The following is a 21,696-nucleotide window of genomic DNA, read 5'->3' as shown; positions in this document are numbered from 1 at the left end:
TTGGCGAACGAGTCCCTCCTTGCTTGTTCAGGTAAAACATAGCTGTAATGCTGTCCGTCCGGATTTGCACTGACAGATTTAGCAGGTAGGGCTCGAACGCTTGAAGCGCTCTGAATACTGCCAGAAGCTCTAGCAGGCTGATGTGATTCTTGGCCACCGAGTGAGACCAGAGACCCTGAGCTGTGTGGTGGAGATGGTGAGCTCCCCACCCTGTCAGGCATGCATCGGTTGTGACTACCGCCTGTATCTCAGGATCGTAAAAGGGTTTCCCCTTGGACAGATTTTCTCTTGTCCACCAGTTTAAGCTTTGCACAAGTGTTGCCGAAACGACCACTAGATCGTCCCACTGACCACTTGCCTGAGACCACTGTTTCGCCAACCATTCTTGCATGGGACGCAGGCGCGCGTGGGGGACCAGGTAAATACATGACGCCATCATGCCCAGCAACCGCATTGCTTTGCGTACCGTTAACTGGCGACCGGACTGATATTGCGGAATTTGCAGCAGTATATTCCGAATTCTTTCCTCGGAAGGAAAGGTCAACCCCTCTTGAGTGTCTAGGATAGCTCCTAGGAACTGTTTGGAAGTGCTCGGCACCAGACTTGACTTTCTCGTTTATTGAGAAGCCCAATTCGAAGAAGAGGTCGATTGTTCTTTGAATGTTTGTTCTGCAAATTACTGGGGTCTCCCCCGTGATGAGCCAGTCGTCCAGGTAAGGGTACACTGGGATTGCCTCCCTGCGTAGGTGTGCTGCCGCCACCGCCAGTACCTTGGTGAATACCCTTGGAGCCGAAGCTATCCCGAAGGGCAGTACCTTGAACTGGTAGTGCGGACTGTCCACCTTGAAGCGCAAGTACTTTCTGTGCGCTGGGAACATGGAAATATGAAAATAGGCATCTTTCATGTCCAATGTTGCCATGTAATCCCCCCTTTTTTTTTTTAGGAGGGGGATTGGAGAGTAGTCATGCGAAATCTTTGGGGCTTGACATACTTGTTTGCAGGCCGTAAGTCCAATACTGGGCGCATTGTCAAATCTTTTTTTGGCACAAGGAAGTAAGTTGAATAAATACCCTTGTTTACCTGGTGTCCCGGGACGAGTTCTATAGCGTCCTTTGCTAGCAGATTGACGATCGCCTCGAGGAGGATCTTTTGGTGTTCCAAAGAGTGTATTCTTTGTCCTGGAGGATGGTTTCGGGGACGCTCTAACAGTTCTATGCAGTACCCAGCGGATACTGTGGACAGCACCCATCTGTCTGATGTGATCCCTTCCCAAACTTGGGTGAAGTTGGAAATGTGTCCCCCTACTGGGGTTGCGTAAGAAGGGCCCCTGAACGGAGCGTCACTGTTTTGGTGGAGACGTGCCGCCTCCTTTACTGGGGCTGCCTCTACCCTTACCACGTCCTCTTATTACCCCTGCCGTAACCCTGGGTAGACTGTTGGTTATTATTGTTCCACGGTGTACCCTGCCTCTGGGAATAGTTAGATCCTCTCTGGGAATTTTGGCGGCGTGGGCGACGAAAATTGCCATTCCCTCTCTGATTAGGGGGTTTGTTGGTTAGTTGGCCTAGGGATTGGAGTGTCTCCTATTCGTCTTTGGCATTTTTCAGCGCGTCCTCGAGCGCCTTACCAAACAGATCTGGCTCCACCGGTTTATCCAACAAAGATGCTTGGGTTTCAGCTTTGAATCCAGACTGCCTTAACCAAGCGTGTCTCTTGATAACAGTTCCTTCTGCTATCAATCTGCCGGCGTTATCCGCGTCAAAGGTTGCTTTTAAAATGCAACCGGAAACGGCTCTCCCCTCCGCCGCAACTCGTGCCAACTGGCTCTTTAAGGGTTCTGGGGCGGAGTCTACGAGTGCTGCGACTTCTTCCCACTGATGGCAGTTGTAGCTGGCCAACAGGGTGGTGGAGTTGGCAATCCTTGCCTGGTAGGCGGAAGTGGAGGCTACTTTCCTGCCCAACCCATACAGTTTCTTGCTCTCCTTGTAGGGAGGAGCTTCGGACGATGACAAGGGTGTTCCAGCCCTCTTACGGGTGTTAGTAACAACCAGGGAGTCCGGTTTCAGATGCCCCCTTATATAGAGCGGGTCTGATTGGGCTGCCCTGAAACGTTTCTCAATCCTGGGGTTCACTGCTCTGGTGAGGTTAGGATTTAAAAGTGAAGGGTCTATCCTTCTCTGAATAGACTTAAGGATAGGGATGGCCTCAGCAACAGGCCTCCTTTCTCCTACTAACTCTTCTGCGAAGTCCCTCTCTTCTTGAGCACCCTGGGTGTCAATGTGGAAATGTTCTGCCCCTCAGGGCAGAACTTCATTCAGGAGAGGTTGATTGTCGACAGGGGAGTCGGTAATCGGGGGTTCTTTCTCTACCGGGGAATCTACTCTGTAAGTCTCCGGGTCTTCCTCTCCCTCTTCTTGGTCCTCATCCCCATAGTAGCCCGTACCTGTTTGCTCTTCCAACATGCCCAAATGTGGATCCTCACAAAAGGATGTATCCCCTTGATATTGGGAGTAGGGCTGTATATAGAAGGGGTCCGAAGACCGTGTTGGGGCTTCACCCCGGGACTTCTTACTTGGAGGTATTGGATCCTTAGAGCCTGAGGGTGCTGACCCGTCGGGAGTATAGGAGAGAAAGTGTTCAGGGTTCTTTGTGTAAAAATCTGCCAATGAAGTCATCCTTGACATAACCCGGTCTATGTCATCACTAGACCATTCTCTAGAACTGGGAATGATCCTTTCTGGGGCTTTCTCTGCCTTATCCTGACTAGACTTACTGGTTTTAGCAGGTGTCCTTGGGATAACAGAGGACTGGGACTTGTCTGTCTAAGAGGAGTGGAAAGTTTTTGAGGTGTGGAGGAGGCTGAGACTGCTTCCTCTGTTGTTTTCCCCCCTCCCCGTGGGCGGAAGAGTGTTTTCCCTGTTTTTTCGCCCCTCCGGAGCCTTCCGACGCCTGGCGTCGAGGTTCGGGGGTGGTGTCCCTATCTTTAGCACGTGGAGGTAGGGACTCGGGAGCCGCCGTTACGCGGTCTGCGGGCGCCGACTCCTGGAGTGCGGTCTGGGGATGGAAGTCGGCTTCGTCTTCAGACGATCGAACTTCCGTTACACTGGGGAGCGAGGCACTCTTGGCAACAGTGGATGATTGCCTGGAGTCATGTGGCGATCTAGATCGAGAACGCCCAGAGGACACCGAATCGGACCGTTCTCTATATGCCTCTTTCCGAGAACTCAACGTGCGCGTCGAATCTCGGTTGGACTTCATGTGCTTTGTGGAAGTGCTGTGGGTAGCGCTTGTGTCGCCGGGGGTCTTCCCCATAGCCGCCCTGCTGGACGACCTTCCGAGGTCGGGGACTTGCGCTCAGCTGTCTCTTGACGCCGCGTTGCCCTCGCCGTCTGAAAGTACGGCGTCGCTGCCATCGCTGAAGGCGCCCTCCGCTGCCATGGCCTCCTGACGCCTGGCGTGGTGGGCCCAACGCTTGATCGAACGGTCCTTAAGTGTTTTCGGTTTAAACCTACTACACACTCTGCAGTTCGCCTCGGGGTGGTCCCTTGGCAAGCAGAGATTGCACGTGGCGTGCCTGTTGACCCAAGGGTACTTCCGGTTGCACTTGGGGCAGAATTGGAAAGGGGTACCCTCCATACGCACCTTGTGGCAGCGGACTAGCAAGTGTAGGAATATATAAGAATGTACCTATATACCAAAAGAGTGTAGAGTTTGTCCACCCCCCACTCTCCCTACTTGCAGGGCCCAGGCCAGAGGCCTTCGCCTTCCGAGGCCCAAATCCGTCGTGCAGCTGTCGACGGTCTAATTCTTCTCCGGGCCGACGTCGAGTGTGGAAGTTCGGTGACTCGACGTTGGGGTGGAGAAATGGGTAAATATAACAATATTTAGCAAAAGTATGGCTAAGGCCAGGGAACTCCGCGAAATGCTTCCGACCAGTATGGCGAAAAAAACAATCTGAGGGTCCTACACGTGTGAGGGATCATGGGTACAGTGGACGTCACACTAGGGATAGTCTTACTGGCACGCCCTGTGTCGACGCCCATTTTCGAGTTTCGAAAAACAAACTGTAATACTCTGCAGCTTCCACTAGATGTCGGCCTATGCACAGCATGTGATCTAAGCAGATTCCACAAGCCTCAGAAATATATATACACACACACACACACACACACACACACACACACACACACACACACAGTCAGAGATCCCGAGCAAGCTTGCAGATGCTTATGGCAATTAACCCTATGGGACAACAGGAGAATATATTGAGCCTGGTAGGACCACGTACCACTACTCTATAGGCAACATAGCACAGCACAAGCATGCAGAAATCATATTACAAGTCTAAGTAAAATTACAGAAGGCCTCAAGCCACAGAACACCAGGCAAAAGGCTCAGGCTGCAAGAAGCGCAGACCGAGCTCACACTGCCAAGGTCAGAGAAACAGTCACAGCCAAAGCTCCAGACAAAGGCTCAGCAGCAAGAAAATTGAATAAATCCTCATAAATGCAGACCCAAGAGCTCAATGTTGTGGTCCACAACCACCTGATGCCGCCAAACTAGAAAATCGGGCATTCACTCGTGGTGGGAAGACTAGCCGTTCTCAGCACACCCAACGAGAAGTCAAACAAGTGTTGCAACGGGGAGCGCACTCTCATAGGAAAAGGTGGTTGTCTACAAGATACAATTCAGACACAGTCAATTCACATTGCCATGAAGAGGTGCACAGCGGGCTGAGAACCAAACTGGGTCCCAGGCCTGGGGAGACTAGCTTCAGCTGATCACGAGACAGAAATCCAGGGTTGGCTGGCAAAGGGCAAGGGCCAATGGTAAGTTCACTACTCTGCAACAATATAATAGATTGGGGACGGGGCAGGTTAGCCACTGGACATGCGAGGACCAGTAGAATAAGCTCTATAAGGGATAGCTATATGGGTAACCACTCTCAGAACCCAATCAGTAGTGGGGATATGTTTTTGGGGAAGGGCCCAGGTGCTGACATGTAGCTTCAAAACTGGGGAGTGCGCCTTGTAAAATTGAGATGCATTGGAGAATCGTGTATGATCCCAGTTACTTTTGTGTAATAAACCACAGTTCTAACTTGCCGTTGGCGGTGTCCTCTGTTTATTCTGTTGAAATGGTTGTTGGGCCCTTGACAGTCCGACGAACCCCCAGTCGACCTCTGGCATACCTGGTATTTATCCCAACAAGGTCAACTCAGAGTAGGGTTAAATAGCACTCCCAAAAGGTAGGAAGCACGCCAAATGGCAAAAAGATAATATACCACAAACACTACAGTATCTTTGAACTGAAGAAGTTGTTCCAGCTGGATACCTTCTGGATGCAATGCAGCAGACCCTTGTTCCTGTTCCCTGTTTGTGGTGATGAAAGGGAGGACGTTTGGTGGGCTCATGCGGCAGCATGCGAGAGAAGAACTCAGCAGCAATGCGTTTCCGTTGGTTCAGAGGCTCTTTATGGTTTTGGCGCCTTTTTCTCGGTGCCAAAGAAGAATGAACAGCTCAGTTAAGACGCTCCTTGATCCCTCTGCCCTCGACTCTGTTGAGGGTACTCTGGACATGGATGTCCTGCTTCTGTAGGGAATTCTGGATGCCCTTGAAGATTTGGCCGGATTCACACTTCGGAAGACAATGCACTCGCAGATGGTCGAGGTACCCCGGGTATTGGGATTCGGCAGCCTTGGAAAGTCGCAGCAAGTCAGGGGTTTTACCAAAATAGAATGTCTTGAGCGTAGTTGGTCGCAACAGCCTAAGGGAGGAAGTTGTCCCGTACGGGTCTTCTCCGTCGACTCGAAAATGGGGTCAGCACAGCTGCAGGGCTTCACCAGGCACTTCGCGGTCCAGGCAGGTGCTGCTAGTGTCTGCTTCGGATGTTGTCCTGCAGTGGTTGACTCTGCTTTTAGTCCAAAAAACCTCACTTTTTATGCAAGTTCCCATTCATTCAAAGCCCTAGACTGTCAATCACACAGCAGGGTGGCTTTCCTTCAGGACAGCCAGCCGGCCAATAGGAACTGGTTTCACTCAGGCACACCTAGAGACAAAGGACCCTCCCTCATGCCTTGCCTTGCCTTTCCAGACACACTGGAGAATTGGTGGGCTTCATGGCTGAAGCCCACCAAAGTCAAAACACACAAAGGACTCAAACCAGATTTAAAAAAAATAAATAGAAAAAACAGAGTAAAAGCCCAGAAGAAACGGACAAGAAATGGTAAAAAAATAATTTTTAAAAAAAGACGGCGGCCATGTTCAGAAAATAGTCATCCTTGGGTGCAGCACTGCAGCCGAGTTATCAGCCTACAGATACATGTCACTAGGTAGTAAAGAAGAAACCACTGCCACCAGCCATTCAAGTGAGTTAGTGGAACAAAATGTCAGATGAGGAATGGGTTAAAGGAGTTACTATGTAACCTCCCCAGCACTCCACATAGAGTGGTGTGTGCTGGACCTATAAAGTAAAGGTAAGTAAGACAGGGGTCATCTTACTATTCTTGAGAACAGTAGTTCACGTAAGAAAATGTAGTTAAACATTAAGAGAAGTCCAAGGGACTTCTCAGTGGCACTGCACAAAAGGTGCTGTGTGTCACAATGCAAACGCAGATGCCTATGGAGTTTACCAGACTCCATTAAACAGTAAGAAACCAAAAGTCTTAGTCAGAAAAACACATGAGGGAGTTGGGGGGGGGGGGGGGGGGGGGAGAGAGGGGGGTATTTGGAATTCCCACTCACCTCAGGAGTACAAATGAAAACGCCCAAAGTCCAGAAAAAGAGAAAAAGAGATGGACTCTCAAAGTCCTCTAAGAGTCTCTAAGGTTAAAAGGGAATTGGCACAGAAATGACAATTCTCCCCAACATATATGTAAAGTTAGTTTACTCACCTGTGTATTGGTTGTGCCTCTTCCCCAAAAGTAATGCTGTTGGCTTCACTTTGTTATTCCTGTTAGGATATACACGTATGAGTGCCCCAATTGGGTCTTTCTTCCCCCGACTTGCTGTTAGCCTGTCTACAATAAGTCTATTAGGTTATACATCTTTAATTTGCTGGTAGCGCCTTCAAAAAGTATATGGGGTTTACTGACCTTGAGTTAGCTGTGTGCCATCCAAAAATAAGTTGAGTTATTGCTTACCTCAGTCTGTTTCACTGATCTGGAAAGCAACTGTAATAGTATATTACAACATTAGGTTGTTACCTGCCTAGAATAGATGTGTGCCATTCTTAAAAATTGCTCTGTGGATGTAAGCTGACCTTGGTCTGCCTGGGGCAATCCTAAATTAGAGCAAAGAGTTCTTGCTTATTTTAGTCTGTGTTCCACTGAGCTGAAAAGCAACTGTAATAGTATATTACACCAATGGGTCTTACTCATCTAGCATAACTGTGTGTTATCATAAATGTAGTTATAGTTATATATTATTCCTTAAATCTGTGTTCCACTATTCAGAAAAGTATCATGGTAACTGTTAGGCAAAGTTTGTATGCAGTATCCTTGGGGACCACTACACACAACTAGGACTACAGGTGTAAGCAAAACCAACCTTTGGTATAAGTCTGTACTACACAGTTTTGGTAGCGGAATTGAGCAGCCAAGCTTTTCTCAAGAGGGGAATGTGAGCAGTAATGTTACACAGAGGTCTACAATCACAAGTGTTCAAGTAAACTCTTACACTCAAGGTTTCTTTGAGAAATACTTTGCTGGAGGGGTTACTTAGTATATCCTGTGTCTAGAAACTCATGTAGCAGTCAAAGGCTACTCTTTCCTCTCAGACTGGCTGGTGGCAGTGGTTTTACAACAAACTACCATGATTACCCTCTGTAAAAACAGGTCCCGGTGGTCTTTTTTCGCCATTTCTTTGGGGAAAGGTCCTTCTAGAGTTTTGCTCTGGACACCAAACCAGATTTGGCTCCTTTGTTCTTTCGCCTTTGACAGGCTTCAGGACTGAAGACTGCCTCTGGCGCCCGAGTGTCTGTGGTGGGCAGGAAGTGAGGGAGGTGCCCGAAACTCCCTGTGCTTAGTCTCCTAGCAGACCCAAATGCACTCTGGCGTGATTGGCTGGCTGACGGTGAACGGTGGTCTGGAGGGTTGCCCAGAGCAACGCCAGTGGTTAAGATTCATTCTAAACCTTCCAGCCATCACCTCTTTGTTTTTGCTGTGTCACCCCGAGTGGGACGGGTATGCCCAGACGTGGGTCCCGTGCCTGCTGGGCCTAGAGACCCAAGCTACTCCTCACTGATGAGCCCCCAACAAGGGCGAAACATGTTTGGGGATGCTTGTGGTCTCGTGCAGAGGGAATGTGACCTAGCAGTTCGGGCTGGACTGCCCCTTTTGGGGTGGGGCCAAGCCTGATTTGCATATGGTCTTTTCCCTTCTGTAATGGCTTGGCAGGCGAAGAACGGTGGTCTGGAGGGTTGCCCAGAGCAACGCCAGTGGTTAAGATTCATTCTAAACCTTCCAGCCATCACCTCTTTGTTTTTGCTGTGTCACCCCGAGTGGGACGGGTATGCCCAGACGTGGGTCCCGTGCCTGCTGGGCCTAGAGACCCAAGCTACTCCTCACTGATGAGCCCCCAACAAGGGCGAAACATGTTTGGGGATGCTTGTGGTCTCGTGCAGAGGGAATGTGACCTAGCAGTTCGGGCTGGACTGCCCCTTTTGGGGTGGGGCCAAGCCTGATTTGCATATGGTCTTTTCCCTTCTGTAATGGCTTGGCAGGCGAAGAACGGTGGTCTGGAGGGTTGCCCAGAGCAACGCCAGTGGTTAAGATTCATTCTAAACCTTCCAGCCATCACCTCTTTGTTTTTGCTGTGTCACCCCGAGTGGGACGGGTATGCCCAGACGTGGGTCCCGTGCCTGCTGGGCCTAGAGACCCAAGCTACTCCTCACTGATGAGCCCCCAACAAGGGCGAAACATGTTTGGGGATGCTTGTGGTCTCGTGCAGAGGGAATGTGACCTAGCAGTTCGGGCTGGACTGCCCCTTTTGGGGTGGGGCCAAGCCTGATTTGCATATGGTCTTTTCCCTTCTGTAATGGCTTGGCAGGCGAAGAACGGTGGTCTGGAGGGTTGCCCAGAGCAACGCCAGTGGTTAAGATTCATTCTAAACCTTCCAGCCATCACCTCTTTGTTTTTGCCCGGCAAGGACAGCCACCCTGCTGGGTGAGTGGCAGCTAGGCTGGAATGAATGGGAGAAAACTGAATAAAAGGCGAGTCTCTTGGCTTGGAAGGCAGAGTCGACCACTGGAACGAAAGAACCAAAGACGAGCTGGAAGAGGACGGCTGCTGCAACTCCTGGACCGGTGAAGCCCTGCTGCAGGTCTGAATCGCCAAGTTCATCTCGACAGAGAAGCCCTTCAAGGACGACTTCTCCCTTTCAGTTGGTGGGACCAATCAACTCGTAAGCCACCTGGATACCATTCTCAAAGCTGGTTACATTTTCCTCAGCGTGCTGCAGGAAACCGAATAACCAGGGGGAAGGACACCAGTTTGTGTGCTTGACGACAGCTACCGGAATCAAAGATTTGCCAGTTTGCTAGCTTTGTGACCGGTCCCTGTGCAGTGAAGGAGTCCCCCGACATCCTCCCTCTTGTCCCCACAACTGAGGACCAGGAACAGCGAGATCTGCAGAAACTGCCAGGAACAGAATTCTTCAGCTGCATCTTTCTTCAAAATAAGGTACTGTGAAAACCCGACCGAGAGAACTTACCTTTCACTGCGAAAGTGCGTGAAACTTTGGCAGCTTGCAGGCCTAATCAGCTTGTGACCCAGCATATGAACCTTTCTTCTATGAACTATTTCTGAGCACCGTGGCAAAGACTTTTCAGTTTAACTACCAGAACTGGTTTTTACCTATACAAGACTCTAGCCCATTGACTTTGGCCTACTTATTTATTTATTTATTAATTTATACCGTGCACCACTGACCCTAGGGCTTAAGGGCGCCGACATACAAACAAATAAGAAAACAATTTACACAGAGTCATAAACAGGGGCAACAAAAAAAATTAACAGATGAAACAGTTACGAAGGGGCCAGGCATTAGTCAGAATTGCTACTAGATCAGGAGATCAGTTCAGAACAATTCTTAGATTGTTAGATGACGAGTTTTGCATTTTTACAACCTTGTTCAAGAACATGGGGAGATTGCTAGCCCCACAGCCGATAATAATACAGTCATTGTTATCAATGCAGCACCAATTGTCAATCGTGATTCTACACAAGACTTTCAGGTCCTTGGTTCTAGCACAGTTGGGCCCTAATTTAGAATTAAGCCAGAATAACACTTTATTCTTTAAAGATTCCCTGGATTCTGGAAAGCTCGACTTGGCCACTTTGGTAATGATCAAGTTCCTGGAATCCATAGCAAAACTGCTTAAGTCTGGGTCCAAAATCCTGGCCCTTTCTCTGTCGGATATCCTTAAGCATAGAGGTGATCAGTGGAGCAGCCAGTTTAGAAGGTGGCCGAGGACCTTCCGATAAAGACTCACCCACTGAACTGAGAGCAGGAACTCTACCATTTGCCTCTGCTTGTATGGCCCGACCTACTACAGGAGACTCCATGGGAGTAGTTTGACAGCCCATTTGAGACCTCTTCTGAGCTGATGTTTGAGAGGCCTTTTCCACTCTTACAGATATCTCTTGACTAGTCATCTGGAAGGTTGACTGAGGTGGCTGAGGTGAAAAGTTATTTTGGCTCAAAGAGGTCATCCATAGCTGAAGTTCCCCAGATTATCACATGCTGCAAGGTCCCTCAGCATCTGATTTTTGCAGATTAACCAGTTTTCAGGGGTCATGGTGTCCACCCGGAGACTATCCAAACTTCCCGCCGTTTCTACTCCTACAGCCTCCTTTTTACTGAATAACGGTACCAGCTGGGTGTGCACCCCCGTTGGAGCATTCACTTCTTGCGTCACCTCCAGAGTCCCTTCGTTGGAATCTGGTACCTCTGGTGCACCATCTGGTACTTTTAACAGTAATTCTAGGGGGTTAGGAGAAAAAGGGGACGACAGTACTCCCAGGATCTATTTTAGTTTTAACTGACAGGAGTCAGTAAGAGAAGTTGCTCCTTCCGCAATTTCTGTCTCCTTTTGGCACTTAAGGCCAAAACCTCAATAGCGGTTGCCATTTCTATGGCTACCCATTGAGGGTGATTGTGGGGAAAAATCCACCCCGCCCGCAGCATCAGACTGTGCCCCTACAAACATTGCCCTGGGTCCGGCGGCACTTTCCGGCAGAATAGCAAAATAGGACTTGGCAACCGTAACAAGAGACAGCAGGAGGCTGCATGGAGGCTGCACGGAACTCTCTCTAAACAGGTCTTGGGGACATAGAGCAGGACAGGCCCCCTAAGTACCGTTTCCAGCGCTCAAGTAATTCAAAAGGAACCTATGGGTTCACAAGGTGTCATGAGTGCGGCCAGAAACAGCCTCACCATCTTTTTAGGTCCTTTGGCCCGTTAATGTCGTTCTGCAGGAAACTGCAAGAAACTGCAAGAAACAACCTCACCGTCCTTTAGGTCCGTTCTGCAGGAAAACCCCCAGCCTCGCAGCAGAGCTCGGTCGCGCCGGTCGTTTCTTCGCCCGATCGCACTACGCGAGGTTAGAGGAAGGCACCCTACTCTGCGAGAACGCTGCGTCAGGCCGCACCGCCTAACCACGGCCGCCTCCGACAGCAGCTCTCATGATACCATCAATGGATTGGTTAAGGGCAAACCTCTGATCTGAAGGGGAGGTGGGAATCATGTCATATGCTTCTCTCTGCATTGAATCAACTCCTCTGGTGAACTCATTTGCACTGTTTAAGAAAGACTATTATTCATTTTATAATCTTATGCCTTTTTTCTGCTACTTCAAATGCTCTGAATGCCATTTCGCTCCTATCTCAAAGTAGTTTAAATGTCACAGAACCAAAAAGTGTGAAGTACCGTAGTATATTTGTTTGATATTGATTGCCTCCTTTTAGTGAATGTTTTCAAACTGACTGTGTAATAAATTAAGTGTTTTACCAAGAAACCTTTAGTACAAGTGTCTATCTAAATACTTGTGATTGTAGACCTTTGTGTAACACCCTTACAGCTCGCATTCCCTCTAGAGATAAGCCTGGCTGCTCAGCTCGCCACCAAAAACTGTGTGGTACAGACTTATACCAAAGGTTGATTTTGCTTACACCTGTAGTCATAGTTGCGTATAGTGGTCCCAGAGGGTACTGCATACAAACTCTGCCTAACACAGGCAAATCGTGCCCTTTGTTGGTGCTGAAGAAAAGGTGTCAAAACTGCAGATGGCCCATAAGAGCTGAAGAAATCTGTGCCAGAGGTCCTCCCTCGAGAATGCTGCTGGGAGACCCCGTCCATTGTCCTGCCTTTCGTCACCAGACCAAGGAATCCAAAGGTCAGTTCCAGCACTGCCACACCGAGGAGAATCCAGCCACAAGCATTTCTTCAAACCCAAGGTACTGTGGGGAGAAAGGTATTGCTTACCTTGATCTGTGAAGTCACTCCAGAGCGTTGGAGCGCACAGAGGTGTACAGGTTGCCCCCTCCGTCCCCTGACCCAAGCTGCTGCTTGTGTCCATTTAGTGAGTCCTTTAACAGGGTTGCCAACGTTGGTTTAATCCTCTTGCATCTAAAGACGACAGACTAGAAAGTATCCACAGGAACATTTCATATGCTACTGCTTTACAAGACTTTGAGCCTCTCCGAAATGCCTTTTAGCTAGGGTTGCGTTTTGGACTTTAAAAACATTGCTATGCAAGGAAACTGCCTCTGTAACCTGAAGCTCTACTAATATTTGTCTAACCACCCGTCTTCCTTCCAAAAAGACTACATCTTATGTGGTTTTGCTAACTAAATGTATTTACCGTATTGCCTTTGTTTTACGCGAGTGCGCGGTAGAACTGATAATACGGTAGAAATGTCAGTGTCAAACGCTGTAACAATTGTAACTGCGAACAACTAAGCAGTGGCCTTTGAAAAGTATCTACAACTAATCTTATGTGTTTTGGTTATATATGCTAAGTATTTAAAGACACACCTTGTGTAAATATAATCAACATATATTTTAATATAAATATATGTGAGTTTCTTTGAATTGCTTTACTAACTAGGTTCAGTGTACTTGCCTACAGTTCACATCTTCCTCTTATGATAAGCCTGACTGCTCTACCACTCTACCGAGGTTCCATGAGTAGTACAGACTGATACCAAGAGTTGGGGATCTAAAACCATTGGGATAGTTGTATAAAGTCTTACCTCACAGAGGACTTTAGAAAACTCCCCTAACACTGAACTCCTCCAGCTCTCCATCAGCAGGCACTAGATCTTCAAACTCATCAGTGCACAAGGAGTGGAGGCTGTATCTAGATGAATATCATCCTGAGAATCAGAATATGAAGACATCTATGGGTTGGTGCAGAGATGGTTGTTCCTCTGTTGGAAGTCACGGATTGCGGTGGGCTAGAGCCCAAAGCTGTAGGGGTTAGGTGGGGGGGGGGGGGCATTGCAGATGTTTGGTCCTGTTTGAGGAATTGTCGGAATGCTTGTCTGGAGCTCAGACAAGAGTCTCCAAGGTGCTCCAAATATCTAAAGACTGGTAATGGCATCAGGCCTTAGCACAGGCTGCGAGAGGCCTAGTTGTTTCATTGAATGAGGTGCAGATTTTTAAAGGACTGGACAGGAATGGGGCTGCACCGGAGACAACCCAGATAATTCCTGCTCTCCTCCGAAAAAAAAAAAAAAACACCTTTGGGCCTTCAAAATCAATTGTGTTCCATGTGGTCTTCTGGAGGAAAGTCGGAAGGCTCCAACAGTGTGAGCAAAGAAAAAGTAATTGTGAAAATGGGCTGTTTAAGCAATGGTAGCTGGAATGGCCATAGCTAGTTGACGGGACTGTCAAAGATTTGTATGGAGTGGTCCTTGATGGGGGAGTCATTGGAGGAGCTTTTGTAGTCAAACAAGATGGTTGATGATTTGGGCTTCATGGAAGGAGTTTTAATCACAGACCGGGTCGTGAGGAATGGTTTAGCTTGAGGGTGTGACAAAGGATTTAGCTTGTGAAGCTAAGTAAGAGGGGCAGGATTTTCTGGCATGGTAGGTCTTTCAGGACCCTCATGAGCCCAGGTGGAATCAGTATTCACCCTTTTACTATAGGACGCTGCCTCACGCAACTGTGACTGCTTGCTCTGGGGGTGTGATAGGACACAGTGAAGCACAGCTCCTCACCGATGCAGAGCCCAAGGCCAGAGTGACTTTATTGAGCCAGGCCACCAGTCTTCCATGTCCATCCTTCAATGTCTTGGTGGGGAAAGACGGGCAAACAGAGCAGGGTTCCATCTGGCTAAAGGTAGTAGAGGAACTCCTGATGCCCATCCTTTACATAAATGTTTTTCAGTCTACAAGTAGAGTGGGTCTTGAAAAGGCTCTTCTTGGCTATGGTATCAGCCATGGTGAGGAGACAAAGGGAGACTGTATTAAGAAGGAACGCCAGACAACCTATGTGAATATACTAAATTTGTCAGGTTACAGCAGCGTACGTGTCCTCCCATCGGCCTTCTTTGTCCTTCAACCTCCAGCTTTCAACCCCATACATTTTCTAAACCCTCTTCCAACCTTCCATCAGCCTCACCATTCTGCATTCTCTTGATGTTGGCATGACTTGTTTATTTACAAGTTTCTAAATTATCTAAATATGTAACTTCACTGGTTTCAACCATGGAGGAACGCAGAGCAACCCTAAGCTGCCTGTAAGGTAGCATCAAATGAGTGCAAGAACTCCCAAACCCAACAATAATAAAGTACTTATCTGTAGCTTTCAAATGGTGTCAAAGTTGAAGCTAAGCAATGAAGATGCTTGGCGAACATGTGAGATAAAATGAGAACTATGGAGAAACTTGCAGTGAAGAATCTGAAGGAAGGCACTGTGCCTACTGTCAAAAGGGTAAATGACCCAAAACAAGACTACTAGAACACTAAAGTGAGTGCAGTTGAATGTATTTATTTGAAACTGCTTATTTTACCAAGAATTCCAAGCCTGGCGACAGGGAATATTCAACAGCATTTAGATCTAAGAAAGATCGAATCCCGGAGAACATAACAGTGTAACTGTTATATTGAGGATGCGCTGTGTACTGCGATACACATACATTATATACAAATTCACTATACATAACCAAGCTAAATGGCGTGGTGCACCAAGTTTAATGCTCTATGGTCTATATACACTCAAGTTTATATTTAGAGCAGTTTGGACTGTCCATATGCTGGAAATTGTATTTCTCTAGTATCGTCATTGTTAGAAAATGCATGACCTTTGCTCCAAAACACATGCTTAATGTGGATTTGTTTTCAGATAACATGAGAATTCCTTGACCCAAGAAAGCTAGGTTATTGTTCAATATCAGCAGGGAGTCTGGTCTTCAAACCCATTCTTATCTGAGGTATAGGAGTTGGACTAAATACATGAAAAGCTGTAATGGAAGCAATCAAATTGTTATTCACGACATAGGCTGGGTCTTGTTCTCCAAACCCTCGGGGACAGATGTGGAACAGTCTTGGTGCACAGTCTTCATAATGTTTTTTCAGTGACCCATTTCAGAGGCTCCCCAGTCCCATAACGACTTGTGAACAGGTTTTCAGGCAAGAGGGAAAGCGAGTTGGAAAATGGATACCCCGACAACGCCCCATGCTACTGGTGTAAAGATTCTCTCTGTGCAACAATCACTACACAGAACCTGTAGAGAAGGCACTGAGATTACTAAGGACAGAAAGAACCAGCTGAGCACTAACATGCACCAAACAGCTATGAATGCGTGCCTCATGTGCGACCACAGTCGTCACACTTCATCATCCATGGACAAGAGAAGCATGCATCTAGAGAATAAAGATCTTCCCACAAACGTGGAATATGTTAGGAAGAGGATGTTGTATTCAACCTCTTCCATGTGTGAACACTGATAAAAAGCTGACATTTTGGATTGACAGCTAGTGCAGCCAAAGTTAGAGTACCAACTGAATTTACATGGCCCCATGTCTTCGACCAATTGCATTTATTGTGCTACACTAACCGTAAAGGTCTTTCCCATACGTCCCTTTGCTGCACTATGCATCATCCCCTGGTCAGGTTCCCCACCTCCCCCGAGCCCTACTTCCCTGATTAACGTTCCGTTCCAGGCTGAGCCGCCTTACTTTTCTCATTGACCTTATCCCAGTACCTTTTCAGCTCTCTCCTCGCCACTTTGTAGCCCCCTTCCTGGACAATGAAGTAAACATCAGTGCTGCAAATGACAGCACAGCCAAGCCATGTCACCAATTTACATTATAATCATACTGTAAATAAAAAGGAGATGTGGAGGAAAGAGGTTGCCTGCATCAAACCACCTGGAGCCATTCCAAATATTAATTTATTATTATGCAAACCACCTAAAGAATGAAGGCACTTCTTTCAAAGCATTTTTGAAAATCTCAACTTAATTCAATCTCACATATACCCTTTGGGGATTGCCAACACCATGGTAGGGAAAAATACCTGAAAGGTTTGCTGTCAGGATCTGTGTCTTTGAATCCCATTTCTTCAAGTTTGCACCGCCTGTACAGCTCGTAGTGACGCGTGTGTGTCTGCTCACGAAGATCCTCCATATTCACTCGAATTAGCATCTCTCGTAGCTTCACAAAGTCACAGTGATTTTCATTTTCAACTACAAGAACGATTAAAGTTATGCTCTGGGCACTGGCAGAGAAAGGCATCCAGTATAACTCAACCATTAACGCTCAATGCATTATGTACTTTGCGGAAGAAAATCCCTATCCTTGTACAGTATTCATAATTGTGCCCCTTTTTAACAATGTCTGCTCTTGACATGTACACACACATAAAATTCAAGAAAAGCATTATCCATGTGTCTAAACGACCTCTGCGCAAAGGTTTACAAACATGGCTTTTACACGGGCACTCAAACAGACTAACAAGGAATTAAAAGCTGCCTTCACCGTGACTTTAGCCCAATAATTTAAAAGATGCCTTGACGTAATCCATATATATATATATTTTTTTATTTATTAAGTGTGGCAACAGAGTCTCACCCTGATCATTAAGCAACATTTTGCACCTAGAGACACTTCTTGGTGAACGCTATCCCCTACTCAGCATAGTTTAAAATATTTTATTGATTTGAATGCATGTTGGTATAAAATGCTAGAAGAAGAAAGGATGCGTAAAGATACATGCAATATTTCAAATGTTGAAAAATATTGCTCAAACATGAGAGTCCAAGATTGCTCAGGTGGTATATACGCCTTCAAGGATAATTTCGCCATAGAGCTTAAGCCAGGCTCCAAACAGCACAATGCCAATGGTCTGTCCATGAACCAGGACAGACTGGAACAAGAATACCATCAAGGGCGATTAAATCCCAGTTCTTCGGTTTGGGTGTGGTTAAGGGGTGAAGGGGGAAGAGCAAAAGGAACGTTTTCCTTTTTGCAACTTTCCTCCATGTAGTCACCCAGCATAGCCGAATTCTGTCTTGACACTGTCAGATTGTTGGTGTGGTCGAGGCTCTTTTTGCCTTACTCACCAGATTAATTTAGTTTAGGGTGCCCTGGTTAGTCCCAATGGCTAACAGTGCACAGAGCATGTCTCCATTTGTTTTTCACCTTTATTTTTCTGACAGTGTAGTACAAGTGGTCTTAGCTGGAGTGCACTATGCCTCTAATTGTTCTATAAGTAACAAACAAGTTACTTTTGTGATTTGTGCTCAACAGTCTGGCTGCACCTTTAATTTTAATCGTTGGAATACCTAATTGAGTGCCATATGCTCAAAATGGCACTTTCCCGTGGTGTAAGCCCTGTTCTTTGTGCCATCTTTCTGGGCCATCTTCGATGGTCATCTTTTTTACCAGGTCAGAAATGAGAAAATAAAGGCATGCACTGTCAGGGCTGCAGCGCGGCCCTCACGGTCAGTGCTTTGTATACACTGGCTGAAACTGGGTCTTGAGACCGTCTTGTCCCAATCCACATTTCAGCCAGGACCTGTCCTGTTGATTGGCAGAATGTGAGGTGGCAAGCTTCCACCCGTTTGAATGGTGCTGGTCCCTCCAAAAGGTGGGCTAGGGAAAATCTGCATGAAATAAGAGCACCTAGAGCCACATGGAAACCTTTACCAAATGATCGAAGCATCACAAATCATGGGAAAATCAGAGACCTACCAGAGGCCTGCTGCTGTGACCAGCATTGGCCAAGCCAGTTTTTGACATTTGCCATCAAATCGACTGCGAAGATCTGCAATACATGCCTTCCTCCCATGGACTGGTGGCACCAACTACTCTGAAGCCCTGCTGTATTGACCCATTGCCATGACATTATCTACATTTGCAATACGTTTTCAAAACTTTTAATATGCATGCTGTATACGTGGGATCATCATTGTCTTTAACAAACTATGGTCTATCATGCATACCTCATCTGTGTCCGTTCCTTTCCTCCTCCCCCCCCTTTTTATTTTATTCTGTTGCCCGTCGAATACGGGATTTTCTGTTTTGTGACTGTATGGGGCACTTCCATCTTTGCTATTCAGTAATTGATTGATTGCATTTCTTGGGCTACATAGACCCAGCCTTGAAAAGGACCCAAGTGGGTCGAAACACGTGTTGGCTTCTAAATGGGCAACAAAAGAGACCCTTACATGTGAAATTAAACAAGTCACCCAACAGGGGCACCTTTTAGCCATTGTTGGTATTTCATTTACACTTGGAACAAGATTATTCAGCAATCTGGGTTGAATTTGATACTGTTGTATATATCAAAGTAGTGACAGCGCACACACCCCATACAAAATATTTCTTGTTTTCAAATTTGTGCAGGTTGGGATTCTCCTGCAGTTGTACGGGGGTGCGGCAGTCATGCTCCCAGAGTTTAATTTATCCTTTGTATTTCGTAATTCCATAGCGCCCATTACCTGGTAAATCCCACTCGACACTCACTCTGCTGTATTGCCGTTTCAAGGTTGGAGTTGTTGCAGGGTATGCATTTGGGCTGCACCAGATGAACTGTAATTCAGCTTTGCACGGGTACCTTCCTGCCTCTACAAGAGCACCAGGGGACCACTCCGGTGGTGATAATGTTAAAGGATATTTGTACCGTGCACTAACAATAGAAACTTTGTTGCATCCTTAGTGCTAGGCTGTGACCTTTGAATATTTCACCATGAGGAAGGGCATACTGGAACTCTTCGTATGACTGCACTGTTCTAGAGGGCTTACCACCGGCCCTGGATAACTCCAATGTCCACTCCAGTTTACTTCTCCCGAAGGGTTCTCTGTACTGCTGGTGCTGAAATCTAGCAGTCTTCACCCTTTGCTAAGGTCTCTCTCTGAGCAGGACCAAACCGTTGTCAGAAGTTTTGAACCCGCCAGCTTTGAACCTCCTATAGCTTAGCCTATGGCGAGCCTTGTTGCTCCCACCAATTCCCTGTGCCGTGGTGCCTGTAGTGTTGCAAGTCAGAGCCCAGAAGTCAGGATCTCTTGTTACATGCCTCTATCCCTATTGACTTGGATTGGGTGCAAAGTCGTCAAGTTAAAAGAAGCTACCTTATAGAGCCAAAGGTGATAGCCCCTCTTGTCTGAAGTCCTTCCTTCGGCAGACTGGGCACTGAGGACCTTTAGTGTACCCCCTCCATAGCCGAGGGACACTTAGATACTTTTATATTAGAATTGAATTGATATGGACACCCGCTTGAAATAGACTATCACAAGGGTAGGGTTGAATGTATATAGTGTTGCTCTTGTTGCCTGGAGTATTTCTAGCTGACCTAAATATTGTACAAATGTTTTAACCCCACCCACTTTAGCCATTTACAGTGTACAATTCTTTATTAAATGCCGATGTAATCTAAACTGGTAGGAAACCCATTTTTGCATTACCAAACTGTAGTTTCTATATGCTTAAAAGTGCTTTTTTGTTTTACTAACCACTGGAGTGTTGATTTACTGGTTGCCTGTGTTAGTATATTTGTGGTACCAGTGTAGAGCTCTGTTCCTTGGCAGTCTTTGCTCTTGTTAACAGTACTTGACACCAATACATTAGCCTCCTGGGTCCAAGCCCAACTGCTCAGCTATTCTACCATTGAGAGTTTGGACAAAGACCTCAGTGTAAAACTGGTTGTACGTTTAGGTTGGATTCTCACAACCCCTCAGCAGAGAGGGGAGTGGAAAAAACTCTGAACATATAGTGAGCTTTTGAGGCACATGGGAATGGATTCCTGGCTTGGCCCAGGTCAATAAGGTCACAGGGAAGAAGAGCATGTTTGAGAGGCTTCTCAGTAGAGGTCCCAACAATTCTCTTGCAACCCATGCGCTTACCTTGCCCAGCCTCTTGCCCGCCTATTCCATTAGCTCGTATCAAGGACGTTCTTGCCTCAAGAGGTTACTTACAGGATGTACGACATGAAGTGCTTGGTGTTCCAAAAAGCTGCAGCCCTATTAATCTCAGGCTAATGTGCCTCTTTAGCCCCTTCCAATGCGGTCTGCGTTTATCTCGTCTTCCCCCTCCACCTCCTGGTAATTAATCCTTTATGAAGCACTTAATGCCAGAGACCAGTCTCTAAGCGGAGGACCGGATTCGAGCCTGCATTGCTCTGCATGGCCTCATTTCCAAGACAATCCTCTGGGGCCTGGTACCCCCTGGGTTCCCTCCATCTCACATAAGTATCCAGGGATAAGTGTGATGTAGATAGATTTAAATACCACTCCCCCCACCCCCCACCAACCCTCACGGCCAGCTGCTTTTTCAACCTGTAGCAATAGCGGCACTAGACCCCATGCTCACCTTCACTTGACTGCGCCTTGGCTGCAAGCTGCGCGTTATAGATGTTGGCATGATTCCCTGTTGCCCTGCCCATCTCACCTGTAGGCCACCGACCATTTCGCTCTCTACTCTGTGCAGTACGAGGGCATTGGCGGCTTGGGCCAACCCCGGTGTGTATTCAGACCGATATCAGTGGTGGCACGACCGGATAGAGCAAGTCGCATAACGGGTAGCGATGCCTTGCGGGTCATTGCACTCGCCCCTTTATGCCAGGCAGCACTGGAACAGAAAGTGAATGAGGGGCGGCGGGGGGAGGGGTGGAGATCAAGCCAGGCTTTACCAGTGGCCACTTCCGCTCCCTTCACCTTACAAACCAGCAGACAAAGAATTCTGGCTGTAATCGAAGACCCTAGATATTTTAGCAGTAACAAGTAGTTGTGCTTGGAAGAGTGCTGACTGATGGAGGAGAGAAAGAGCACTCCTTTCACAACAGCAACACAATCAAACCCTCCAACTCCAATAACGTCCCGTTTGAGTTTGCTAATAGAGCGCACGGTTTGGCTACTGAACCAAGACACAAGTTCGGTCACTGTTCAATTTCAAACTAAACAGAAAGAGTCAAATGCACAAGGTGGAAATGAAGTTTGGCTTGTCCACCACGCCTTGCATTTCAAGTGGTAACAAGAGTGAGGTGGAGGCATGGGCAAATGTAGAACACTTCTTCCATGTATCAGAAAGGCTTAAAATCATTTTTTATACGCCTCACTGCATACTTACTAAGAGTCTGGGAAAAGAACATGTCTACATCAATTTAGATTTACTGTGTTACCTCTGCAATATAATGTATGCTAAATTCTGGAGGAAAATTCTGAATATGCCAAATGCTGAAGAAAAAAAAAC

The 21,696-nt window shown here is 47.2% G+C and overlaps 1 protein-coding gene across 8 annotated transcripts in view; it reads right to left on the bottom strand.

Moving 5' to 3' along the window:
• Positions 1–21,696, bottom strand: part of SEPTIN6 (septin 6) — a 450,192-nt gene that overhangs the window by 152,000 nt on the left and 276,496 nt on the right. For all 8 annotated transcript variants that reach the window (XR_011274161.1, XM_069612703.1, XM_069612704.1 and 5 more), the window contains exon 7: positions 16,525–16,693. Coding sequence is in view for 7 of the 8 variants with exons in the window: in XM_069612703.1 (XP_069468804.1) it covers positions 16,525–16,693 (169 nt within the window). In the remaining variant the exon portion in view is untranslated. The remainder of the gene's footprint in view (positions 1–16,524; positions 16,694–21,696) is intronic.

This window comes from Ambystoma mexicanum, chromosome 5p, assembly GCF_040938575.1.
Source record: "Ambystoma mexicanum isolate Mex_15411 chromosome 5p, UKY_AmexF1_1, whole genome shotgun sequence".
NCBI lineage: Eukaryota > Metazoa > Chordata > Amphibia > Caudata > Ambystomatidae > Ambystoma > Ambystoma mexicanum.
The sequence above is the reverse complement of the archived record's forward strand: the minus strand, read 5'-3'. Positions and strand labels throughout refer to the sequence as shown.